Source organism: Triticum aestivum, chromosome 2B (assembly GCF_018294505.1).
Source record: "Triticum aestivum cultivar Chinese Spring chromosome 2B, IWGSC CS RefSeq v2.1, whole genome shotgun sequence".
Lineage (NCBI taxonomy): Eukaryota > Viridiplantae > Streptophyta > Magnoliopsida > Poales > Poaceae > Triticum > Triticum aestivum.
The window spans coordinates 171702789-171713005 of record NC_057798.1 but is presented as its reverse complement, the minus strand read 5'-3'; the positions used below and the strand labels follow the sequence as shown (position 1 = coordinate 171713005).

General features: G+C 47.5%; 1 protein-coding gene across 1 annotated transcript; it reads right to left on the bottom strand.

The window, feature by feature from the left end:
* Positions 1-7111: 7111 nt before the first annotated feature.
* On the bottom strand, positions 7112-8452 carry LOC123039146 (aspartic proteinase nepenthesin-1-like). The gene has a single exon (XM_044462423.1). It carries the CDS (start codon positions 8450-8452, stop codon positions 7148-7150), a length of 1305 nt encoding a protein of 434 aa, XP_044318358.1. The 3' UTR covers positions 7112-7147.
* Between the last annotated feature and the right edge of the window lie 1765 nt (positions 8453-10217).

The following is a 10217-nucleotide window of genomic DNA, read 5'->3' as shown; positions in this document are numbered from 1 at the left end:
GTTTTCCTCTTGAAGTTATCTTATTAGATTGAGTCTTTAAGGATTTGAGAACACTTGATGTATGTCCTGCCGTGCTTATCTGTGGTGACAATGGGATATCACGTGATCCACTTGATGTATGTTTTGGTGATGAACTTGCGGGTTCTGCCCATGAATCTATGCATAAGGGTTGACACACATTTTCGTCTTGACTCTCCGGTAGAAACTTTGGGGCACTCTTTGAAGTACTTTTGTGTTGGTTGAATAGATGAATCTGAGATTGTGTGATGCATATCGTATAATCATGCCCACGGATACTTGAGGTGACAATGGAGTATCTAGGTGACATTAGGGTTTTGGTTGATTTGTGTCTTAAGGTGTTATTCTAGTACGAACTCTTGAATAGATTGATCCGAACGAATAACTTTGAGGTGGTTTTGTACCCCTACCATAATCTCTTCGTTTGTTATCCGCTATTAGTGGCTTTGGTGTGACTCTTTGTTGCATGTTGAGGGATTGTTATATGATCTATCTATGTTATTAATGTTGAGAGAACTTGCACTAGTGAAAGTATGAACCCTATGCATTGTTTCCTACCATTGCAATACCGTTTACGCTCACTTTTATCATTAGTTACCTTGCTGTTTTTATATTTTCAGATTACAAAACCCTATATCTACCATCCATATTGCACTTGTATCACCATCTCTTCGCCGAACTAGTGCACCTATACAATTTACCATTGTATTGGGTGTGTTGGGGACACAAGAGACTCTTTGTTATTTGGCTGCAGGGTTGTTTGAGAGAGACCATCTTCATCATATGCCTCCTACGGATTGATAAACCTTAGGTCATCCACTTGAGGGAAATTTGCTACTGTCCTACAAACCTGTGCACTTGCAGGCCCAACAACATCTACAAGAAGAAGGTTGTGTAGTAGACATCAGAGAACAAAGTGTGGACTTTGGTTGACTTGCCCGATGATCGGCAAGCCATCGAGAATAAATGGATCTTCAAGAAGAAGACTGACGCTGATGGTAATGTTACTGTCTACAAAGCTCGACTTGTCGCGAAAGGTTTTCGACAAGTTCAAGGGGTTGACTATGATGAGACTTTCTCACCTGTAGCGATGCTTAAGTCCGTCCGAATCATGTTAGCAATTGCCGCATTTTATGATTATGAAATTTGGCAAATGGATGTAAAGACTGCATTCCTGAATGGATTTCTGGAAGAAGAGTTGTATATGATGCAACCCGAAGGTTTTATCGATCCAAAGGATGCTAACAAAGTATGCAAGCTCCAGCGATCCATCAATGGACTGTTGCAAGCATCTCAGAGTTGGAATAAATGTTTTGATAGTGTGATCAAAGCATATGGTTTTATACAGACTTTTGGAGAAGCCTGTATTTACAAGAAAGTGAGTGGGAGCTCTGTAGCATTTCTAATATTATATGTGGATGACATATTGTTGACTGGAAATGATATAGAATTTTTGGATAGCATAAAAGGATACTTGAATAAGAGTTTTTCAATGAAAGACCTCGGTGAAGCTGCTTATATATTGGGCATCAAGATCTATAGAGATAGATCGAGACGCTTAATTGGACTTTCACAAAGCACATACCTTGACAAAGTTTTGAAGAAGTTCAAAATGGATCAAGCAAAGAAAGGGTTGTTGCATGTGTTACAAGGTGTGAAGTTGAGTAAGACTCAATGCCCGACCACTGCAGAAGATAGAGAGAAAATGAAAAGTGTTCCCTATGCTTCAGCCATAGACTCTATCATGTATGCAATGTTGTGTACCAGACCTGATGTGTGCCTTGCTATTAGTTTAGCAGGGAGGTACGAAAGTAATCCAGGAGTGGATCACTAGACAGCGGTCAAGAACATCCTGAAATACCTGAAAAGGACTAAGGATATGTTTCTCGTTTATGGAGGTGACAAAGATCTCATCGTAAATGGTTACGTCGATGCAAGCTTTGACACTGATCTGGACGATTCTAAATCGCAAACCGGATACATGTTTATATTGAATGGTGGAGCTGTCAGTTGGAGCAGTTCTAAACAAAGCATCATGGCGGGATCTACGTGTGAAGCGGAGTACATAGCTGCTTCGGAAGCAGCAAATGAAGGAGTCTGGATGAAGGAGTTCATATCCGATCTAGGTGTCATACCTAGTGCATCGGGTCCAATGAAAATCTTTTGTTGACAATACTGGTGCAATTGCCTTGGCAAAGGAATCCAGATTTCACAAGAGAAACAAACACATCAAGAGACGCTTCAATTCCATCCACGATCAAGTCCAGGTGGGAGACATAGAGATTTGCAAGATACATACGGATCTGAATGTTGCAGACCCATTGACTAAGCCTCTCTCACGAGCAAAACATGATCAGCAGCAGGGCTCCACGGGTGTTAGAATCATTACTGTGTAATCTAGATTATTGACTCTAGTGCAAGTGGGAGACTGAAGGAAATATGCCCTAGAGGCAATCATATAGTTATTATTTATTTCCTTATTTCATGATCAGTGTTTATTATTCATGCAAGAATTGTATTAACTGGAAACATAATACATGTGTGAATACATAGACAAACAAAGTGTCATTAGTATGCCTCTGCTTGACTAGCTCGTTGATCAAAGATGGTTAAGTTTCCTAACCATAGACATGAGTTGTCATTTGATAAACGGGAGCACATCATTAGGAGAATGATGTGATTGACTTGACCCATTCCGTTAGCTTAGCACTTGATCGTTTTAGTTTACTGCTATTGCTTTTTTCATAGCTTATACATGTTCCTATGAGATTATGCAACTCCCAATTACCGGAGGAACACTTTGTGTGCTACCAAACATCACAACGTAACTGGGTGATTATAAAGGTGCTCTACAGGTGTCTCCGATGGTACTTGCTGAGTTGGCATAGATCGATTAGGATTTGTCACTCCGATTGTCGGAGAGGTATCTCTGGGCCCTCTCGGTAATGCACATAACTATAAGCCTTGCAAGCAATGCAACTAATGAGTTAGTTGCGGGATGATGCATTACAGAACGAGTAAAGAGACTTGCCGGTAATGAGATTGAGCTAGGTATTGAGATAATGACGATCGAATCTCGGGCAAGTAACATACCGATGATAAAGGGAACAACGTATGTTGTTATGCGGTTTGACCGATAATGATCTTCGTAGAATATGTAGGAACCAATATGAGCATCCAGGTTCTGCTGTTGGTTATTGACCAGAGACGTGTCTCGGTCATGTCTACATAGTTCTCGAACCCGTAGGGTCCGCACACTTAAAGTTCTGTGACGATCGGTATTATGAGTTTTTCTATTTTGATGTACCGAAGGTAGTTCAGAGTCTCGGATATGATCACGAACATGACGAGGAGTCTCAAAATGGTCGAGACGTAAAGATCGATATATTGGAAGCCTATATTTGGACATCGGAATGGTTCCGGGTGAAATCGGGATTTTACCGAAGTACCGGGGGGGTTACCGGAACCCCCCGGTAATTGTATGGGCCTTACAGGGCCATAGTGGAGAGAGAGAGAGGAGGCCAGGGCAGGCCATGCACCCCCTCTTCCTTTGGTCTGAATTGGACTAGGAGGGGGGCGCCCCCCCCCCCTTCCTTCCTCCCTCTCTCCCCCTTCCTTCTCTCCTAGTCCAACTAGGGAAGGGGGCAATCCTACTCCCGGTGGGAGTAGGACTCCTCCAGGGCGCGCCATGGCTAGGCCGGCCCTCCCCCCTCCTCTACTCCTTTATATACGTGGCCAAGGAGCACCCCAATGGCACGCAAGTTGATTTGATCTCTCTTAGCCGTGTGCGGTGCCCCCCCCCCACCATAATCCAACTCGATCATATCGTAGCGGTGCTTAGGCGAAGCCCTGCGTCGGTAACTTCATCAACATCGTCATCACGCTGTCGTGCTGACAAAGCTCTTCCCCGAAGCTCTACTAGATCGTGAGTTCGCGGGACGTCACCGAGCTGAACGTGTGCTGAACACGGAGGTGCCGTACGTTCGGTACTGAGGATCGGTCGATCGTGAAGACGTACGACTACATCAACCATGTTGTCATAACGCTTCCGCTTTCGGTCTACGAGGGTACGTGGACAACGCTCTCCCCTATCGTTGCTATACATCACCATGATCTTGCATGTGCTTAGGAATTTTTTTGAAATTACTACGTTACCCAACACACCCTACTACGCGTGTTGATAAAGAAGAACATCAAGGAGTGGGAGGAGTGCATACCTATCGCCGAGTACGCCTACAACCGCGCAAGACACTCAACAACCAGCAAGTCCCCCTTCGAGGTCGTCTACGGCTTCAACCCGTTGTCCCCATTGGACATTCTACCTCTACCGCTACAAGAGCGCACATACATGGACGCGAGTGCCCGAGTCAACCACCTTAAGAAGATGCATGAAGAGACAAGGCACACCATCGAGCGCCAAGTACACCAACTCGCGACCAAGCTCAACGTCAACAAACACCCCATGATATTCAACATTGGAGATCTTGTGTGGCTACACCTTCGCAAGGACCGCTTCCCCAACGAACGCAAGTCCAAACTTCTACCACGAGCCGATGGACCCTTCAAGGTGGTTGCACGCTACAACAACAACGCATACAAGATCGACATCCCACGCGACAAGTACTCCGTGAGTGACATATTCAACGTCAAAGATCTCTCCCCGTACCATGGTGATGATGATTTCGATCCAAGGTCGGATCTTTCCCAAGGGAGGGGAGATGATGCGGAGCATCCCAAGGTCATCCCCCTGGACCTACCGTCGACTCACCAAGTGCCTAGTGGACCCATGACTCAAGCACGTACAAGAGCTCTCAAAACCGAGGTGACATCTCTCCTCTCACAGCTCCAGACATGGCTACTACCTCAAACGGAGACGTTGTGCATACTCAGGTATCAAGGAGTTAGCCATGGAGACGCTAAGGAGCAAGGAGGAACCAAAGAAGAAGATGGACGTGAAGACAGAGAGGAAAAGGGGCAAAGGCTGAAGAAGCCCGGACGATCTGGACTGCCGTCTAGACGATCCGGCCCTAGCCCGGATGATCCGGACGCCGGCCCGGACGATCCAGCCCCTGCCTGGATGATCCGGACGCCAGCCCGGACGATCCGGCTAACTCGCCCAAGGACACCCGAAGCTTCGCCCTGAAGCCGGATCATCCAGACCCAGTACCGGATCATCCGGCCACCCTCGGACGTCCGGACCAGGTCCCAGACATCCGGACATCCCGCGGCGCCTGTGACACGTCCGGATCATCCAGACGCCGACCCGGATCATCCGGACCCCCGAAGTCCGGATCATCCGGACCAACATCCGGATCATCCGGACCGTGCCTGCGTGTATGATATTGGGCCGGGGCCCATGTACCCCTTCGCCCCCCGACTCCTATATATACTACTCCTCCATCTCTTTTTAGGGTTAGCATAGGTTTAGCTCATTAAAGATGAGCTTTGCTCGTCCATACGGATCTACTCCACGAGAGAGACCGCGGCCCCTCTTCGGAGAAGATCCACGTCGGATTCAAGACCTCCTCATGGAGAAGACCATCAAGACCTCCTCATGGAGAAGACCATCAAGACCTCCTCACGGAGAAGAACCGGTTACCCTATGTATCGTCCCTTGTTGGATTTGGACCGTGTGATCTCTATGTGTTCATGGATCTAGCACATGTGTGATTGTTTCTTGTCTATTTGAGTGATTCCTCTTGTGTTTTCCCTCGTTTCCCCTCGTGTTCTTCGTTTTCTTGGACGGGATTCGCTCCAATCATGAAAGATCGGTCGTATGGGGTTCCACCCTACATCACCCCAGTTCGTCATCAAGGCCTGTCTCCGCGTCGGATTCACCGTAATAGTCGTACGCATTATGAGATCCTGAAATTAGCTAAAAATTACAACACGAATACATAATTAGTTATCATATAATATAAAGAGAAAAATTCAATTTGCACGCATGCCAACAAAAATTTCCACTTCCGTACCTGACTAATGTAATCTTCATTCGAGACCTCGGAGTTGTTTTCCTAACCATCATCATCCTTGTCCATCTATAAATTTTCAATACAAAAATATAATATTGTTGGATGCCACCAAAAAATTAGAACATGATAATGCCACTCACATTAAGATCATCCCCTTGGTTCCCATTTTCTGACCAATATGCACGATCTGAACTTTCATCATCTGACCAATCATCTATCCAGTCCTTCAGTAGTTCTCCAGAGTCCATGTCTACCATGATATCAGTTAACTCATTGTCGCCATTTCCTACAACAAATAGTAAGTGTCATCACATGTGCAAACAATATCAATAATGAAATAGAGAACACATAGCACAGGATCACGAACGGTTAAGTAAACTACCCCAACCGAGGGCGTTCAGATCGTGCAAACCTAGTAAGGAACATGGCCACGGCACCCTTCCTGATCACTTTGGATCGCGAGGAGCAGCACTACCAAATCTAGATATGTGATTACTGTGATGCCGGATATCTAGGTTAGCCGCCACATCAAATAACGATAGCCATCCTGCACACAGCCGACGACAACCGACGCTATGTTAACCCTAGACAAAGAACCCAGATCACGAGGAGCACCACTACTGGAACAAGATCTACGATCGCCTGTGCCGCCGGGTAGCTACGTTACGCGCCCCGCTAGGTTAACCACTACCACGAAATCAGCGGCAGTTTGTTCGATGTTGCCGCGAGCGAGACAAATGGGGGGACGCGGGATGCGGTACTTGCGAGCGCTAGAGATTCGCGACGGTGCCGCGCGCGCTGTCCGATGATATCACCGGCGACGAGATGGCCGCCGCCGATATTCGTAAAGAACCTCAACTAGAGTAATGCGTGAATTATGGAGCTGCGTGAATGATTGGATTCGGCAGGTCGTACGTGGTCGTGGGGTTGTGTGATTTTTTGGGAAAGGGTACTATACATATACGGTCTGGGATATACAAGTTAGACAGAGCTTGGAACTGGGTTACAACGGGCCAAGTAAAAAATAAACTCGCGAGGGACAAGGGTACCCCTCGGAAATTGAGTTAGGGGGAGCACTGAAGCAACGCTCAATGAACATTGGTAACTCGTATGGTCATAACTTAAAGCAACTCACGTCAACCAGTAAGCTTCACACCTCAGAGTTTACTACAGTCGGTGGGGACAAATGACATTTGCCCTACGGTGATGTCAAACAGCATCTGTATATTCTGCTGCTGGAAATTGCCGAGAATCGAAGTCCACGTCGTCCCACCAATGTTCAAGCAGAACGACGAGTCCTCTTCGTCGAAGGACATGTAGTTGTCCCTATGCAGCGTCATATCCGCACCGCCGGCGAAGTGCAGCACCATGTCCGGCATGGCCGGGAGCTGCCGCTCACCGGCAGGAGCCGGGAAACAAGGGTTGTCCAGGCTCGTGGCGTTGATCGCTGGCTGGCCGAGCAGCTCGGCGACGTGGTTGGCGACCACCCTAAAAGCACTTTCCACGAGGACCGTGAAGATGGTGCCGGAGTCCACGATCATCCCGCCGGTGCCGTCGGCCTGCAGCGCGAATGTTTGGTTCGGGATCGGCAGGAGAGCGTCACCGAGCGATATGCCCTCGAGGGAGACGTAGTACCACGACCGACCCTGCGGGTTCTGCACAAGTGGCGTCGACTGCACGGCGGCGCCACCACTGGCAGCCAGCTCCGCGAGGGAGCCGAACAAGACTGGGCTGCCGAGACTGGTGTTGAAGAAGTCGGTGAGGCAGTAGCTGAACTTGCCGACCCCTAGCTGCGCCACGAGGGACAGGCTCCCACGGCCCAGGCCGACCGTCCCGGTGGAGTTGTACGAGTCGCCCCCGTTGTCCGTGCCGCAGCCGAACGCCACGCCTCCGGCGGAGGCGGCCGGTGCTTCGCCGGGCGCGCTAGAGCCGAACGTGATCGTCTCCGTGCCCAAGCCACCTGCCGAGTAGGCGCCGTCCTCGTACCCATAGCGGTACCTGCAGAGCGCGGTAGGGGTGCAGTTGCGGCTCCATATGGACAGGCACGTAGCGCTGGAGCAGGGCACGGGGGAGAAGCTGGAGGAGGTGGTCGGGTCGTAGACGGGCGTGTCCTGCGGGAAGCAGAGCTTGCACGGCTGGCACTGCGTCCATGTGAGGTCGCTGCCGGTGTCGGCGAGGGCGACGAACGGCACCGGCGGCGTCCCGATGGCGAGCTCCATAAGGTACTCGGCCTGGCCCGAGCGGAGCCTTGGCCCGGCGTTCGAGCTGGAAAGCGTTGTGGAATAGCCCGGTAGCATCGAGGCCGCTCGGAGGCGGCTTCTGTGCACGGCTCGGCGCATCAGCTGTGCCTTGGTGAAGCCGAGTTTGGAGTCAATGTGGGTGAGCGTGGAGCGGTAGCCGGACGCCGCCGAGCTGGCCAGTGAGGCAAGTAGGAGCAAGCTCAGAGCTTGTAAAGGAGCCATGAAATCCAGCGTATGGATGGATGATCAGTGCAAAGCTGGAGTAAATTTGGTGAAACTTGCAAGCCTTTTTATACGAAGGTCTCAAGGTTTTAGCGGCTAAATTTTGCTATCTTCCTCTTGGAAGGCCCTGAACCTTCTGACAACGTAAGGTCACCAAGAATGAATTATAACATTAAGTAGTAGTAGATCGTTAACAAACTGATTATACTACTCCGATCTTTAGCAGGCGGACGTAGATGTTGTCATCAAGGGCGGAATAAGCTATGGAGCAGAGTAGGACGGCCGTCTGCCCATATTGTTGGCGCTAACCGCATAACCCCTGCTGCCTCGGACTCCTCCGGCCTCTAAACCTTGTGCCGCCATTTGCCACGGATGTGCAGAGCGAGAGCAAGACTGGAAGTAGAAGAAACGACCCGGCCAGGATGGAAGGGGCCTTCAGATTTAGACTTAAATAGTATAGTTCAGTTGCTAGCTAGCTAACACTAGTGCCTTCATGACCGTCTTGTTCATCTCACATTGGTGTGCAAAGATGCCTTACATGCTGCTCCCTTCGTTCCTAAATACTCCCTCCGTTTTTATTTAGTCGGCGTATTAGTTTTGGTCAAAGTCAAGCTCTGTAAACTTTGACAAAGTTTATAAATGAAAATGTTAACATATACAATAACAAATAAAGACCATTAGATTCATTATTGAATGTACTTTGACATCATATAGATTTATTACGGAAAATGCTTATATTTTTTTCTATGAACATGGTTAAACTTTACAAAGTTTAACTTCGGTCAAACCTAATATGCAGAGTAAATAAAAACGGAGGGAGTACTTCCTCCGTTATACTAGAGTTGAGAAACTTAGTTTAAAACAGAGGAAGTATATACAAGTCTTTTTAGATATTCCAAAAAAGACTACATACAAAGTAAAATGAGTGAATCTACACTATAAAATATGTCTATATACATCTGTATGTAGTTTGTATTGAAATATATGAAAAGGACTTATATTTGGAAACAGTGATATTATTTACCTTTGTCACACGCCACTCTACTCTAGGATTTAGGGGGCCTAGACAGGCCCCTTTTTAAGGAGGGGAGGGGGGTTAGACATGCCCTTTTCTTATTCTATATATATCGGAATTGCTAATTCGCAGCCGCATGAGAGTTTTGTTAATTCTTAGGTGATGTGCGATCCGCTTGATCGATTGATAAGACTAGAAAACATGCCCGTGCATTGCTACGGGGTGGAGGGGCAGTGATTGAAGAGAGGGGTGCGTGGAGGACTTTCGTCAAATGCATTTTCTCGACTTTGAAGCACATTCTCCAAGAGTTTAGTTACTAATCCAAGGGATTTTTGAAGTAAGAGTGCACATGATATTTTTGTCTGACTTCAATACGATGTTGTACATTAGACCGTCAATATAAAAAATCACACACACAACACTTATGTTGAGTTACTGATATCACACAATGATAATGTCGTATACTTCGCCTAGAGTCTAAGGATGTTGTGTGTGTGCTAACCATGCAGTCCTTGTCGTATAGATGTATCAACTTCCTGTTCTGTCACGATATATGCATGATTCTCCATAGCAATTGAATCTTTGCTTAGTGTGTTGCGCCTCAATTCACGGTTAGCTATTTTGCTCTATTCTAGGGTTTTTTTTTGTTCTGGTTGCATATTTGTGTATTTCTGCCTTTCCCGTGCGCACTTTTTTATCCTCTATGTTGGCTTGATGTTTGCATATTTCTTCTTCCCTTGTGTGTATTTT

What these genes read in the sequence shown, in the direction of transcription:
- LOC123039146 (XM_044462423.1), bottom strand. Translation starts at nt 8,452, where the DNA reads ATGGCTCCTTTACAAGCTCTGAGCTTGCTCCTACTTGCCTCACTGGCC.